The sequence below is a fragment of the Lates calcarifer genome, linkage group LG20, assembly GCF_001640805.2.
Source record: "Lates calcarifer isolate ASB-BC8 linkage group LG20, TLL_Latcal_v3, whole genome shotgun sequence".
Classification (NCBI taxonomy): Eukaryota; Metazoa; Chordata; class Actinopteri; family Centropomidae; genus Lates; species Lates calcarifer.
The window spans coordinates 7,063,490-7,080,137 of NC_066852.1; the positions used below are offsets into that span (position 1 = coordinate 7,063,490).

At 42.2% G+C, this 16,648-nt stretch overlaps 1 protein-coding gene across 1 annotated transcript; it reads left to right on the forward strand.

Moving 5' to 3' along the window:
- Window positions 1–142: 142 nt before the first annotated feature.
- On the forward strand, window positions 143–12,884 carry prdm15 (PR domain containing 15). Its single transcript, XM_018692040.2, has 24 exons — window positions 143–243; window positions 820–859; window positions 974–1,067; window positions 1,482–1,635; window positions 1,765–1,917; window positions 2,005–2,113; window positions 2,202–2,285; window positions 2,448–2,669; window positions 3,333–3,542; window positions 3,688–3,782; window positions 3,861–3,948; window positions 4,109–4,276; window positions 5,644–5,738; window positions 5,821–5,952; window positions 6,620–6,760; window positions 7,109–7,272; window positions 7,656–7,735; window positions 8,436–8,555; window positions 8,687–8,818; window positions 9,017–9,100; window positions 10,299–10,474; window positions 10,576–10,656; window positions 10,880–11,101; window positions 11,743–12,884. Exons 1-24 carry the CDS (start codon window positions 145–147, stop codon window positions 12,277–12,279), a joined length of 3,480 nt encoding a protein of 1,159 aa, XP_018547556.2. The 5' UTR covers window positions 143–144; the 3' UTR covers window positions 12,280–12,884.
- The last annotated feature ends 3,764 nt before the right edge of the window (window positions 12,885–16,648 follow it).

Genomic DNA, 16,648 nt, shown 5'->3' on the forward strand with positions numbered 1-16,648 from the left:
AATTATATGGTAAATAATAATTCAAAAATCCAGAGGGTAAAGTGCTTTTCCGTGACATTTTAAGTAATGAGCTGAAGTACAACCTGTGCTTAAATAATGATTGATCAAAATGTTTTATAATTTGTCGCGCCTACAGCACCCAGAATGCACTCGGCGCGGCTCATTTCCGGTCCTGCGCCGTTTCTGGAGCGGATTGGAACCCGGAGTCAGGATTCGATAAATGAAGGGTCTTTTGCAGAAAAGGTAACGTGTTTTCCTATAAATGTACATCGATTTTCTACAAAATGGCGACGCAGTTCAGTAGTAAAGGTGCAGCCGCTTCGTCCTGTTCGCTCCGAGTTTCCCTGAGCCGCATTCTCTGCTGACTGCTTGCCGTAGAAGAGCATCGACTCCGGTTTGGGGGTTTGCGTCTCCGGTCCATCCGCCATGCCGACTGTTCTTTGTTACAGTTTACTGAAGAGGAGCCGCGCAGATCGGAGTTAAAACCCGGCTAGACTTTGGGAACGATTCAAATCCTGGATCCCATCTGCTACCCGGACTGCATACGTTAACATGCATGCCCCAACTGCATCGCTTACACCAGTGGCCGTATAATGTTATTATAATATACCACTGTTTAGACGGGAGGTCTGATGCATTCAGATGTCACAGATTAAATGTGTATGCAGGCTCGAAGTTCAGTTAGCTACATTCCACACACTCTGAAAACTAGTTCCTTTATATAACTACACCTTTTCTAAGAAAACTGTAGGACATGACCTGTCCTCACCCTTGTTTTCTGTTAATGATGTGTTATAAACCTGCTTTTCCTCTTTGTAGGTTGGAATAATGGCTGAGCAGACGCCAGATGAGTTCATCTGTGAGTATGACTCCATCTGTCACCATGCTGCGTGTGAGACAGGTGAACAGGTGAAACAGGCTGTGATATGTGTGTGTGTGTGTGTGTGTGTGTGTGTGTGTGTGTGTGTGACAGGGTGCGAAGACTGTGGCCAGTACCATGACTCTGAGTGTCCTGAGCTGGGACCGCTGGTGACCGTCCAGGACTCCTTCGTCCTCAGCCGAGCTCGGTGAGTGACTGCCTGTAAACAAACCAGTGGTTTCATCCATTAGAATCAGTCGGAGGAAAAATGGGTGCAGGTTCAAACCTCACTGGCACTGGCAGTCAGTAATCCTACTGAGGTGTCCTCGTGCAAGGCACTGAGTTCCTAGTTGCAGAGGGTCCAAACTGACCCTGACCTCTGACCTTCTTATGGAGCTGTTACACGTGTCATGTATTTTATATTACAGACCTTCCAGAGAGACTGTGTGAGTGAGTAGCCCACTGTAGGTGGTTGACTTTCACACCCATACGTGCTAAATTTGTGTCTTCAGTTTTATTTTGAAATGGTCCTGGAGATCTAATGGAGGCTGTGTAGTCACATGACACCAGGTGAAAGTACGTTTCGTAACACGCATACTTTGTTGTTCTTGTCCTGGATCAGCTCGTCTCTACCAAGCAGCCTGGAGATCAGAGAGGTGGCTGACGGGGAGGAGGGGGTGTTTGTCCTGCGACGGCTGGTCAAGAGGACCCGGTTTGGGCCTTTTGAGGCTAAGAGGGTCCCCCACCTGGAGAAGGAAGGCGCGTTTCCCTTGAAGGTGGAGCCTGATCAATCCTGGCCAAGTTAACTTGTAGAGCAGACACGTTCAGTGCTTTGTTTTATCATATGAGCGATGTGTGTTTTGTTAACGTCCTTCCTTGTTAATCCCCTCTCCCTCGATGAGCAGATCTTCCAGAGGGATGGTCTGGTGGTGTGTTTTGACTCCAGCAGTGAAGAAGACTGCAACTGGATGATGCTGGTACGACCTGCGACCGACCACAAACACCAGAATCTGACGGCTTACCAGCAGGACGATGACGTGTACTTCAACACCTCCCAGGTACCTGCATCCACCCTAAACCTAAGCTCTCAACTTATTTTCTATCAGGAGACTGGTGTAGTTTTCATGTTTATATCTGTTTCCCAGGATGTGCTCCCAGGCATGGAGCTGAGGGTCTGGTACGGAGCTTTCTATGCTAAGAAGATGGAGAAGCCCATGCTGAAGCCTCCACTTCAGCCACCACCACCTCCACTGGGTAGGTGACATTACAGCCCCAGTGCTTTTTTAGATTACCATGGCAACCGTGTGAATTTTAGTTTATAGTTTTTCTCTCCTCTTTGCAGATGTGGCGTCTTCATCTGGTAAATCGGACACCGCAGAGAAATCAGGAGCCCACACACCCTCTGTGGCTGAAGAAAACAACACAGGTAAGCTAAACATCCATCACCCCAGTCACTGCATCCTCCACAGGGATCCTTCACTGTGAGTCCCACAGGAGTGAGAGTCAAACAGACCTTCAATACATCTCTAAACTGAGGAAATGCTGTGTTATGGTTGCTCATTCTGGATCCCCCATTTCCTCGTGTTAGTTACAGGCAACATGCTGAGTCATCTGGATGAGGTGAAGACAGTAAGTGCACTTCCTGATGACCCTCTCCTGCCACAAGAGGAGACCCTGGTCAGACCTGAGGAGGAGGAGGAGGAGGAGGGCAGCCCCCCTGCAGCTCAACTGGGCCCCAAGAGAGGGCCAGGCCGAGGGAGGAGAGCTAAGGGACGCAGGCCCGGAGCCACGGCTGCAGCGAAGAACAAAGGTGAGAATGAACAGGTCAGAGTAAACAGTTTAGAAATAAGCAGGAAAACTTGCCTGACTTCATGGTTAGAGACAGCTGTAAAGGTTCTGTCAACAATAAACATCAGGATTTGTGTTGGCCCATGAAAGCGCAAACAGTTTTTTAGAGACTCACTGTTCTGAGCTGACCAACAATAAGAATACACTCAGATCACAAGTTCATCACAGTGAAAGCAGAGGTGCTGGTTATCCCAAAGCAGCAGAAAGTGTAACAGACACAGCTCTCACTTTTTTCCTCTACTTGTAAAAGAGTCCCTCTGTCTTTGAATAGGTGTTGTGTATCACATCATTTTGAACTGAACAAGTTGGTACAGGTTCAGGCACATTCTGCGGGGGCTGCCGAACGGCACTGTGGGTAAACGTTACAAATCTCTACCTGACGTGAGCGCAGATGGACCAGATTTATGACCAAATACCTGCAAAAGGAATGGCATTCTGAGCAGCCTCAGCTGTTCCCTGTGTTTAGTGCTAATTAGAAAATATTGGCATGCTGACAAATGAAACTAAGATTGTGAACGTTGTAAATATTACACATGGTCTCAGAAATCCCCCATCCATCAGTTTGAGCCTTATTAACACAACTACTGTAGATTTCTCTCTGACATTGGATTCCTGATGTGTGCAGATGTCAAGCCCCCAGTAGAGACCCCAGAGCCGGTGGCCTCAGAGGCGGCAGCAGCAGCAGCTGCAGCTGCAGCAGCAGAGAGTGCTCCAGAAAGTGTCCCTGTCCTGAAGAGACACAAAGCCAGAGAGCACAAGAGGGTGTACCGCTGCTCTCTCTGCAACAAGGTCTTCCAGAACAGCAGCAACCTCAACAGACACATCCGATCGCATGGTACACAGAGACTTGAAAATCTAATGTTGATTTCATCATCTTGTCTCTCTCTCTCTCTGCAAAACCACTCAGTTCAAATAAACGTTCATGTCAGAATAAATATATGGATAGTATTAAAGTGTCCATCATGTGTATGTCCTCCCAGGTGATAAGCTGTTTAAGTGTGATGAATGTGACAAGTTGTTCAGCCGCAAGGAGAGTCTGAAGCAGCACATCTCTTACAAGCACAGCAAGAACATGGTGGGTGACACTCCAACCTGTTCAGGGGTTTTTACTTACACTGCTGGTTAATGTCTTCTTTTCATCTGTCCCCAACAGCCTGACCAGGAGTACAAATACAAATGCAACACGTGTGAGAAATCTTTCCGTCTGGAAAATGCCTTAAAGTTCCACAACTGCCGGACAGGTAGCGTAAAAGCACAGAGCTGGCATCTTTAGATCATCTACAAGTCTGTTCATTTTGTTTAGTATGAAATTATTTCCCTGCTTCTTTTGTCCCTTGTTGAAAATGTCTCTAATAACATTCCCAGCAGGACTTATCCTTTCATTTCTCCCTCTCTCTCCAGATGATAAGACGTTCCAGTGTGATATCTGCTCGCGGTTCTTCTCAACCAACAGCAACCTCTCCAAGCACAAGAAGAAGCATGGTGAGAAGCTCTACTCCTGCGAAATCTGCAACAAGATGTTCTATCGCAAAGACGTGATGCAGGAGCACCACAGGAGGCACGGTGTCGGTGAGTCGTATGAGAGCAAAGAGTAAGGTTTTATCTTTTTTTTTTTTCACATATGCCATTGTTATCAGTCAGGGCAATAGGAGAAAAATGTTTGTCAAATATTTACTTCATGTTTAGTAGCTTCACTCTTGTTTTAGATGACATAGGACTTTAAGTGCGGAGCTGCAGGTCTTGGAAACACTCTCGGTCGATCAGATCACTGGTCTCCTCTGAACCAATCACAAAGAAGCAGGAAAACAACAGCTAAACAAACAGAGAGACACTTCTCCAGGAAATGACAGTGTTTTGTGGATGATGCAGAGCTACATAAACACACAGCAGTGCAGGTCTGCAGCCGGCTGTGAGGGTTTTCTTCCAGTAAATTTGTACGATGATGATAGAAATAAATAACAAAAAAATAGCAGCTGATATGATCACATCAATCCTGCACAATTTCAGTCATAATGTCACTGGGTCTCACATTGCAGTGGTGTACAGAATTGATAAAACCCAGTAATCAAACATCTCCACCATAAATGGCTGAGTCCTAACTGACCAGTCTGATGTGTGTAGACGTGTGTGTGTTTATTCTGTATCAGCCTGGAGTCATTTGCACATGATTTAATGAAGACAAAGCCAGTAGACAGCTGCCTTCAGGTGCTGCAGGAATTTAATGAACTGAAGGGGAAGCTTTTCATACAGTTTAAAGCAGCTGTGGACCACAGTTAGTGTCAGAATCACATCACTCATTCATTTATGACTCAGTGACGAATCAGTGAATCAATGTTTAACTTGATGCCAAATTAAACACTGGTTGGAAGTTGTTTAATTAAATACTTTCTTAACATTTTAGTAATTGTTTCATCATTGCTGCACATTAGATTTCCTGTTTCCAGAGGAGTGAAGATGTGTCAGAAACAGACTCTGCTCTGGGGCATCTGTTCTTGGAGTCTAAGATTTGATTTCCACCAAAATACCAACCAGTTTGTTTTTCTTGTCTGACCTGTGCGCTATGTGCTCTGTGCTGGGAACCACTGTTCCACACAGACAGGTAAAGCAACTTTCATGGTCAGGAAAATACCAAAGAGTCAGTGCTCTGGAATTTGCACCACCACAAAAAAATGAAAAAGATGAATCTAAAAAAATCACTTAAGTTCATTTGATTGTGTTTTGTTTATCACAGTCAGATGTATGAACAGGAAGCTTAGTGTGCACACGACAGAAGACTAATTAATATAAAAACCAAACATCTCCCACTTATTCATAAAAACTAACACAGATCTGCACAGAGCTTCAGCTTGTATCAAACTATACCGTTAGTTGCATGTCTCCATATTTCTTCTATATTAAGCTCTTTGCTGCACTAAACCCATAATGCATCTGGACAGGACCAAAGCACATGAAGCGAGAGGAGCTGGAGGCCAATGGCGAAGAAGGGACCAAGTACAGGAAGGAGCCGTCACCCTGTCCCATCTGTGGCAAGGTGAGCACTCTGCACAGCAGGTCAAATATCTGCACATAGGAAGCACAGTGACGTGCGTTACTGCGTGTGTTTGTGTACACAGGTGTTCTCCTGCAGGAGCAACATGAACAAGCATCTGTTGACCCACGGTGATAAGAAGTACACCTGCGAGATCTGCGGCCGCAAGTTCTTCCGCGTGGACGTCCTTCGAGATCACATTCACGTTCACTTCAAGGTGAGATGGTGAGGAGGGAAGCCGCCTCCACTCTGATACTGACTCCTGCAACAGACTCAGCTGTTGACAGGATCAAAACTGTGAGAAAACATCAGGCAACACAGGAAATCTTTAACTACACATACTGCTACTTACCTTGCTGTTATATTCAGCATGTTATTATTAATGCATCCAATTTCAAATACTGTCTGATGCCCCTGTCTCAGGATTAGCTCCTATCAGTGCTTTTGCTGCATGAACCCACTAGTTCCACATGCAGCTTTCTGTTCTGTTTTCTCACGTGGACACCGACGTGCCCAGGATGTGCTGGAGAAAATCAAACAGCCAGAGACACTACTGTGTCCCTATATCCTGTGGATATTTTGTTTATTTCTGGACAATTTAAGGTGATTTAACAATTGTTACCAATTATATTTGCTCCTTTCTAGCGGCTCCACTACCCATGTAACTGAAATATTCCTAACCAGCATAGCTACCTGTCACACAGTCAGAGGTAATTCAGGTGCTGGCTGTTCACACTCTCACTGTAATATGAAAGAGTTGTATATGTCTCTGTATCAAATAGCACTCTGGATCATACACGTTTCATTAAATTAGGATTTGACACACACACTAGATCGTAGCTGTCATCGACTGAAATCATTTCAAAGAGCGGTGTTTGTTCCAGGACATAGCCTTAATGGACGAGCAGGAGAGAGAAGGCTTCATCAAGAAAATCGGCATCTCAGCGGGCAACAGCGACGAAACAGACGACGATGAAGAGGATGATGATCCTGAGCACCACAAGTACAACTGCAAGAAGTGTCAAGTAAGCTTCATCCTGACTGGCACTGAGAAGGCAACACACACTTTATGTGCTTAATCTGAATTCACTCGTGTGATAATATGTGATAATATCCAGAGGGTTGGTCTGGTTGAAATGTATCTTTGAATATGTTTTGTCTTTCTCCGGTTATCTTGAGCAAGTTGACAAACATGTTCAAGGCTGTTCAAGAATCAAAACTATGGCAACAGACATATAAGGCCCCGTGACAGATAGAGCTAAAAGCAGATAGAGTAATATAAAGTTAGAGTAACATGCAAGAAGGAGCCACACATATCTTTGTCACAAACCATCACACACAGATACATGAGCTTCTCGCTTCTGTGTCTCTAGCTGTCATTTGCAAAGGGGAAAGAGTATCTGAAGCACATCATGGAGCAGCACAAGGAGAGAGGCTACGGCTGCGGGATCTGCAACCGACGCTTCGCACTGAAAGCCACATACAACGCTCACCTGGTCATCCACAGAGAGCAGCTGCCCGACCCCGCGGTACAGAAGTAAGGCTGCAGGAAACAGCACAAAAACATGTTCCAGCTCATATTTTTGTTTGTGGTTTTTGTGTTTATTCAGCCTCATCCAATCAGAGCTGAGATACTCTCCTGATTGTACAATATATTACACTTTTTGATTACATTAAATATATATCAATCAGAGAAGAGGAGATGGAAAAACAGATGTGTTAGAGTATTAATTTTATCATTTGTGCAATAAGTAATAATTATGATGGTTCTGATCAGGATGCATGTTATTTTAGTACTGTAGCTAGTAGATTAGACCAAGTAGATCTATTTTGAAAATAAAAAGGTCTAGTCAAAGTTAAACTGAAAAAAGAAATTAACTAGCTGTAGCACAAACTTATTGCATCTATTCTATCTTACAGGTATATCCATCCGTGTGAAATCTGTGGCCGAATCTTCAATAGTATTGGTAACCTGGAGAGACACAAGATCATCCACACTGGTGAGCAGCAGTCTGAGATCTCTGCATGAAATGTTGACACTTTTCCCATGTGTGATCCTGAACTACTGGGTTTAAAGTTTCCTGAAGTAGAAATATTAAACACCCAAATGACACATACTCTGAGCAGTGTTTAGACTGTAGCTGAAATTCCAGCCAAATTAGCAATTAGCCTTCCCTACTTGTACTGTAAGCATGGAAATGGACAACTAGTACTGGATTATTGTCAGTGCTGAAGAAAACTTCCAAACAAGGCAGGATCTGAGGCTATAAGTAGTGCCTGTTTTATTATTACAAGCACATTAATGTCTGTTTTTCCTGTCTGTGTGTTTAGATTTAAGGTATAACTGAGAAGGAAAAGGTGATTTTTGATACAGTTTGCATCAGTCGGGTGCAAAGGGTTAGCCAGGTTGCCCTCAACATCTATGGACACATTGTATGGATGGAAATTTCATATATGTCTCAAGATTGTGTATGCTTCTAATGTGCACTACAAGAGCGAGATGCTGAAGTGACATTTATCAGAAACACAAATGAAGGACAATTTTACTTTAAAAACTATTTTCTACATTACATTTAACAAGAAATTTACACAGAGAGACACAATGCAACAATTCAATGATCATTGAATGTGTGTGTGTGTGTGTGTGTGGTGTGTGTGTGTGTGTGTGTGTGGTGTGTGTGTGTGTGTGTGATCATTCAGGGGTGAAGAGCCACAGCTGTGACAAGTGTGGCAAATCATTCGCAAGGAAAGACATGCTGAAGGAGCACCTCAGGGTTCACGACGACATCCGAGACTTCCTGTGCGCAGAGTGCGGGAAAGGTCAGTTCATCGAACACCTTGTGACTTTTTTTTTTTCGCCCACTGTGTAAACGACAGAATCAGCATTGAGTAGCTGATGTTTAGGTCATTGCCATACCATTGTTTTGTTGACAGAATGTTTTCCTGTGCAGGCATGAAGACCAAACACGCTCTGAGGCACCACATGAAGCTTCACAAGGGCATCAAAGAGTATGAGTGTAAGGCCTGTAACCGCAAGTTTGCCCAAAAGGTCAACATGCTGAAACACTACAAGAGACATACAGGTGAGTCACAGTGTGTGTGTTACAGATTTATAAAAGGTAAAGTAAAATAAGTAGTGTTCAATATCTTTGGTCTCGTGAGTAGACGTGACTATTTCTTTGTTTACTGCACATGCATGTTCACCCTAACTGACACAAACTTCACAGAAAGTACATCTTGTTACTGTTTGTCCCACTGTATGTTTGTCCTCATGCCTGCAGGTGTAAAGGACTTCATGTGTGAGCTGTGTGGAAAGACATTCAGTGAGAGGACCACTCTTGAGACACACAAGCTCATCCATACAGGCAAGTTTTTCCATGTGAAAACCTGGTACACACAACTCACAATTATAAGTCAGTTACAAGCTGAACATGGGAGCCTGTAATTTGGCTTTTTTTCCTGGTATGTTTGGGGCCAGAAAAGTGGAGTTGGAAGTGAATCTGCAGCATGATTTATGAAGCGGTACATAAATATACCTAACCGCAACTCAAATTAAAGCATATGTTTACTATGAAACTCCTAAAAGTCGAAGAGTGGAAGATGGATTGGCTGGGAACGGAGAGGAAAGAATTACATCAATACACAAAGCAAATGCATTTAATAATTTCTCCCCAAATAGGTAAATTCCTACGCTTGTGAAGTATGGAGGCTGGAAACTGACGAAAGTAAAAAGTCAGTTAAGTTAAAAATATAACTGAATATATAAATAATTCCTACTGTTGGTTAAATAATTAAACAGTACTTTATTTAGCTGGTAAACCTAGGTTAAAGTTAGCTAGCTAACACTAATGAGTCGATAAAGTTGACAGACACACCATAGATCTATCTCTATAACACTGTTTTCCATCACCTGTGGCATTAGTTACTTAATTGAAGTGAATATGTTTATAGTAACTGACAGTTTCAGTCAGCAGAAACACAAGACATATTGTAATTATTGATTGGTACCTGTGTTGTAACTTCTAATTTTTACACTTAGGATAGGCTACTCATTTCCCTCTTTCCAGGCCGTGTTTGACTAAGCCAAATCATGTCCTGGGTGTTTGTTGTTTCTTATTTACCACACAACAATGAGAGTGGTATCAATCTTCTTCTTATTATTTATTTTGATTTATTTTATTTTATTTTAATTATACACAAGTCCAACTAAAACTGAATTGCCTTTTTTGTCTGTCACTGCATATATCTCTGGTTTGTAACTGTGTCCTCTGAGGAAAAAAATAACAGACCAAAAGGGAGAAATGTATATTTATTGGTATTTTTGGTTACATGAAGGCTCCCCATAGTAGTTTTGCATTAATTTTAATACAGAATACACAGTATTATTCAAATATTCTGTTATATTTTTGACCCAAGTCGTAACCTGCTACGCTCCATATAAAGAGTCTATATAAGAGGAAAATACATTATAAGGTCGTAACTGTAAATGTAACAAACTGGCAGGTTGTTTACATCGGTGAATTTAGTGTGCTGGACTGACCCTGCCTCTCTTTTTCACTGTAGTGGGTAAGACGTGGACATGTGCAACCTGTGACAAAAAGTACCTGACGGAGTACATGCTGCAGAAACACGTCCACCTGACCCACGAGAAGGTGGAGGCCCAGTCATGTCACCTCTGTGGGACCAAGGTGTCCACCCGCGCCTCCATGAACCGACACCTGCGACGCAAACATCCTGAGGTGAGTCCTGTCAGGAAACAATCCATGTGTTTTTCCTCCCAGGACAGCTGATCCTAAGAGTAGACCTGTCCAGCTGTCATTGTTCTGCTTTATGCCTCTAGGTGGTGTCTGTGAGAATCGATGAGTTTGATGATCTTCAGGAAACTTCGACAATCAATGATTCATCTATCAGCATTGTGCAGGTTTGATTAAAACTCTGGGCTTCTTTAATGATGCAGCACACATGTTTTAGCACACAAAAATCAAACACAAAACAAGAGACCTCATCATCTTGACCATCAAGAAACCAGTTTATGTTTGATGTGGCAAATGGCTTTTCAGATCAGTTGACATTAGGAATAAAGTTACTGCACAGTGTTACTGCCTCAGCTGTCTCTCACAGTATTACTATGGCACCTTCCTCAGCCCACTCTGACCCTGGAAAAAGATGGCATATCTCAAGAGAGGCCCAGCCGACCGTTCAGACCCCCCAAGAAGAAGCAGAGAGTTCCAGCTGAGCCGGAGCTCTCTGAGTCCGACGAATACGTTGATTTCGCCGAGCCGAGGCACGAGCCCATGGCTGAATTCAACGCCGTCATCGTCGGTGATGAAACTGAGACGAGCTCTGCTGTGCAGAGTATCCAGCAGGTACATATGAAGATTTACACTGAAGTTGCTGCTTGATTTTAACAATAACACGTCCAATCTCTTTTTTTCCTCAAAGTCCAGAAGAAATGAAGGCCTGATTAAAATCATAATAGGGGCTGAGGTTTTTATGATAAATAATAAACAATGTAGAATGTTTGCAGCAGCTAAACAAAGCAAACAAGACGCTAATAAATCCAGTAAAACTGCAGAAAGAAAAGGTAAAAAAATTATAGTAAAATAATTTAAACAATCATCATTTATATATAATTGTTTAAATGTATCAGTTATTGTCATCAGTCAATCATAAATAATCAAATGCATTGCATCAGACTTAATACATTTAATAATAAAATATATTATTAAATTATTCACTTAAAACAGTATCACAGTATCCAACAGAACACACGTCTATTACTGTAAACACACAGGTCTATGTAGAAGTTTGGGAGTTTTGAGATTTAAAAAAAGAGAAGGGTCATCAAATGTTGAAAAGCTCAGATGTGACATTTATATTAATACAACACTGACTGAATTTAAGGACATACTAACTTAACTAAATGAAAAGCTGAATTAAAATGAATCATTTATTCACTCGGCAGATGAGTTGCATTTCTCTAATTGCCCTGCTGCTCCTGTTTCAGGTGGTGGTCCTTGCCGACCCCAACGCTCCATCAGCCTCCTCCCCCAGCAGCTCGGTCGGGCTGACCAACATCACCGTGACGCCCATCACCAGCCATGCCCCTGCCCAGTTCACCAGCCTGCAGCCTGTAGCTGTGGGCCACCTGACAGCCAGCGACCGGCCCCTCACACTGGACAACTCCATCCTCACCGTCACTTTCGACACCGTCAGCGGCTCCGCCATGCTTCACAACCGTCCCGCTGAGCTTGTCCCGGAGACAGTGGGTCCTGGTGGAGGCTCAGCACCTCAGTCAGTCGCCCACTTCATCAACCTGACCACTCTGGTCAATCCCATGAGCCACCAGCTGGAGGCCCCGACTCTGGCCTGGAGGCCAGTACCGGCGGCTGAAGGCGGCCAGGTCAACCCTGTGGTGGAGGGCGCTCAGGTGGAGAGTCAAGAGGCCCAGAACCAGGGCCCAGAGCCGGGCCGGCCCATCCAGAGCCAGCCACCCACCCCACAGCAGCAGAGCAGCTCCGCACAGCAGATGTTCAGCTACTGAGCAGAGACTGGAGGTGCTGGTCGCCTCACACTCACCGACATTGTTACATAGTAGAATAGATTTTATGACTGAACTGTGCAAGCTTTGATCACTGTCACCCAGATGCCTCTCCAGCCCCATGGTGAGTGAAGGAGTTAATGAAATTGAGATGATTTTTTTTTCTTCCTTTTTATACTGACGACATAAAGTGGCTGTTAATAATTAACATGATATTTTAAAAAAAGAGAGTCAAATGGTACCGTTAGCCAAAATCACCCACACTCCTCTGGAAGATTTACATTTCAAACCAAAGCAACATGTTGAACATTCAAATGCCTTACCAGCCTTTAAAAAACATGCATGTTTTCAAGGTGAATCTGCTGCTCAAAAAAATGAAATAAGAAGACATACCAACCTTAAGAAAGAAGATGTACATTGTGCAGTTGACAAGTTAAATGAAAACACTTCTAGCAGGTTGTGTGATGGTTGGCATATTCCTAAAAGTGGCTCACTCATGAAATGTTATTTTTGAATGCTGTAAACTGTAATTATTGTTGAACTGTCAGGAAAAAATACTGGAAGCCTTTTTGTACTGTTATTTTTTAAGAAAATACCTCTTTACAACAGCTCTTGTTTTCATTTGTCCTCATATAAATTCAGGTGGCTGTGGCCAGCAGTGTTAACTGCCCACAAGTACATTTCCTCAGCAGCAGGTTTCACAGTGCAGATCTGAATCATGAGCAGTCCTGCTTCTGTTGTCTCTGTCTGTTTATAGCAAAATGACCATCTGCTTTTGAGCTCCTCAGATCTCAGGCCAGCAGGCCTGTTTGTCCTCCAGTTAGTCAGAAGCAGACGGCTTTTCTGCAAACAGCACAATGTGAGTGTAACACAGTCAGTCTAAGGGCAGGTGTGTGTATGTGTGTGTGTGTGGTTTGCCCTTCCTTACATTAGTGAGAGTTTAGTTCCTGTGAACCCTACGCTGATCAATCGCTGATTAATATCTATATTAATTATAGATAAGATCATTAAAAATATTCCTCAGTTATAAGATAATAACTGAGGAATCCAAAATAAAAATATAATTTCTAATAATATGAATAATATAATATGAATTTCTAATCTTTTTCTGTTGCTTCCCTGTGGTATGGTTATGGTATTGTAATTATATTAATTCTAAGTGCAGGGTGAATGTTGTACAGACATGTATAAACATAATAACCCCATAATATCAAAGTGAAAACATTATTTAGAAATGTTACATTTAGGTATATACTATAAGGTCCCACAATTCACATCGCATGTCACGGCACAAACCAAACCATGAAGTCCAGAGGACAAAGATGTAGTGAGGTATAGATAAAGGGAATAAAACTATTTCCAAAGCTTTGAGTTGCTCTGAAAAGGGCCTTGGTCAGCGAGGTGGCCTAGAACACTACAATCACTATAATAGAGGCCCAGAAGTCCTCTGCAGAGATAGAAGAACTTGTCAGAAAGACAACAATCTCAGCAGCACTCCAACAATCAGGCCTTTATGTTAGAGAGGTTACATGGACTAAAAAGGAATATGAGAGCCAGCTTAGAGTTTGCCAAACAGCATTTAGGGCATGAGGAAAAAGATCCTCTGGTCTGATGAGACAAAAACTGAACCCTTTGAACCATCACCTGGCTAATACCGTCCCTATGGTGAAGCATTGTGGTGGAAGTGTCATGCTATGGGAGTACGTCTCACAGGGGACAATGCTGGAGTGGCTTCAGGACAAGTCTCAGCTAAGGCCCAGACTTAATCCCCATTGAACATCTGTGAGGAGACCTGAAGATGGCAGTTCATGTTTCCCATCCAGTCTGATGGGAGTTTGAGAGGATCTGCCAGGAATAAATGTTTTCACTGTCATTATGAGTTATTGAGTGTAGATTGATGGGCAAAAATGAAAAAAATAACGATCCATTTACGATTAAATCTACACAAAGTGCAAAAAGTCAAGTATTCAAGGTCTGAATACTGAATTTGGGGAGTGACTATTTCATACCAACACCCAGCTGTTAAAACATTTGGGTATTTTTACAACAAGAATTTTCCATCAGTAGCAAACCTGTAACAGAACATTCCACTTAATCATAATCCAGGAGCTTGAACACACATGGCTTAATCATGGCTTTCATACTCTGTCTATCTAGAACTATTGTTTAATGTTGGATAGTTCAAACACACCAGTTAATGTTTGACAACAGGGAGAGATGTAACCCAGCACTGACCTCTACAGAAAAAAAGATTTATTATATTTTTACCATCAACAGATTTATTAATATTTCGAGTGCCAAATTAGCTTTAGTGTTATGCATGTTTTCAGCATGTTCTTTATCACTGCTGAATGCTTTAATTTGAAACTTCCAGCAGATGGCGTTAAAGTCTGACATCATCTTCCACACAGTAATGTTCACAATTAATTCAGTTAATCACTTGATATTTGTTTTCTTACTAAGACATATTAACTCAAATAGTGGAGAATAAAACCAGTTCCCCAAAACAAGATTTTCAAGATTTTGGATTAAGACTCTTCATCCAGAATTCCTGACACCCATTCTGAAGCACAGTATCAGCACCTTCATTTGTACATTCATAGATAAACCATCACAACACATTTAATGAACTTATTTCTTAGAAGAATTAGTGTGCCCATAAAAATGTTTCAAAGAGCCTCAGAGGAAACAGACAAATAATGGGAGGAACAAAATACACTGGAAAGGGTTTGCCCTGTATGTAAAAAGATCAGCCAACATGCTGGCACAAGCTTTTGTATGACTTTATGAAATCCAAGATATGACCTGATTATTAATTTGTGTTGAGCGTCTTGTGATAGACGTGCTGACAGTTTCTATGATGATTTATTAGTGTTAACTAACCACTCAGAGCTGATTCAATACCTTGTGCTTACTGATGCTGATTTACTCATTTGAATTTCAAACAAAAAAGCCATTTTTCACACAGGGGAGGAAAGTGGACTGTCCTGATTTATTTTCTTGTTTTTAATCAGAGCGGTGAAGCAGATGAAAAGAGCTGATTTCATTAACACACCAATAAAAGCTTCTCTTTCATTCTAATGATCAATAGGTGTGATGCCGCCCCAGAGAACACATTTACACTTTAAATGAGGGGAGGACTCTCACCTCAAAGAGCTGCCGTTCACACTGCCTACCAACTTTCACCTTTTAACTGCTGCTCATGTTAATTCCTCGCAGTGTGAGTGCAGAGCAGCAGCCTCGGGGGACAAACACTGATCTCTGCTGCAGTGACATGAGCCAGCAGGCTGACATGAAGCCTGGTTCCTTGCAGACCAATAAGATCTGCTTGTTGTCTTAACAGCGTCCCCGATGACATATTTATACTTCTACTTAAACCTCGTCCTTCCAGTTTTCTAATTAAATCTGGAGAGCAGGGTGGAGTAGGGTGATAGCATGAGATCATGTGTTGTGCCGTTAAAGTAGAGGTAAATAGAGAGGTAGAGTTGTCAGGTGCTTATCACAGGAATGCAAATAAACAAAAGAAAAGAAATAATTGTGTTTGTAGAAGCGCATGAAGTTGCATTGCACTTGTGCCTTTACACCAGAGCATCAGGGTGCTTACATTCAATATAGTTCTGAATCAGAACAGGTGGACATTAAGCTAAAATCAAACTTAGATTAGGAATCCAGACCCAGCAATAAGCAATGTAAAAAATATAAAAGGCACATTACACAAACTGGTAATTAAAAAGAGATCCCTAAGGAGCTGTACAAAAGTTGTTAGGAGAAAATGGGGTCAGAGAAGGGGCAGGATTGTGTATTTTCTCTTTTCACTTATTAGTGAGTGAGGGGAACTGCTTCTCATTCCAGAAGATTGAAGATAAAGATAAAATAGTTGCATCATCTTTAGAGGCTGTCTGGAGGCACTAGCTGTGTCACTCTGGCATCATGTAATTAATTTGACAGATAGTCAGGCATCTGATCTCAGACATATCAGCTGATATCATCTGATCTAGGTCATGTTTGGTGGGGGTTGCTGGAATATTCAGTAATCTACTTTATGTGCCATAAATATATTATTTTAAGATACAGGAGGGAATTATCTTAAAATAATCTATTTTATAAGACAAGGGGAGGGCCCAAAGAAAATGTATTATATGCAAGTTAAATGGCTAATGCAGTCTTACATCATTTCATATACCTCACATCAGTTTGTAGTACACTATTATATGTGTATGATGTATTCTAGGAAGTTGCCGCATTGTGTTTATGTCAGCGTAGATAAGGCTGATTTAACCTCCATAGCATTGCTGCTTTATGATCAGTGAAAAATGAATCATTCACATTTTCCCAGAGGACACAGGTTCAAGAGTTCTTATGTGCAGTAAGT

Bases quoted from the DNA above. Each gene is read 5' to 3' on its own strand.
- prdm15 (XM_018692040.2), top strand. From the start codon at position 145: ATGCACTCGGCGCGGCTCATTTCCGGTCCTGCGCCGTTTCTGGAGCGG. The intron at 2,670-3,332 runs GTGAGAATGAAC...TGATGTGTGCAG, and splicing joins GGCTGCAGCGAAGAACAAAG to ATGTCAAGCCCCCAGTAGAG. The intron at 9,101-10,298 runs GCAAGTTTTTCC...TTTTCACTGTAG, and splicing joins ACACAAGCTCATCCATACAG to TGGGTAAGACGTGGACATGT.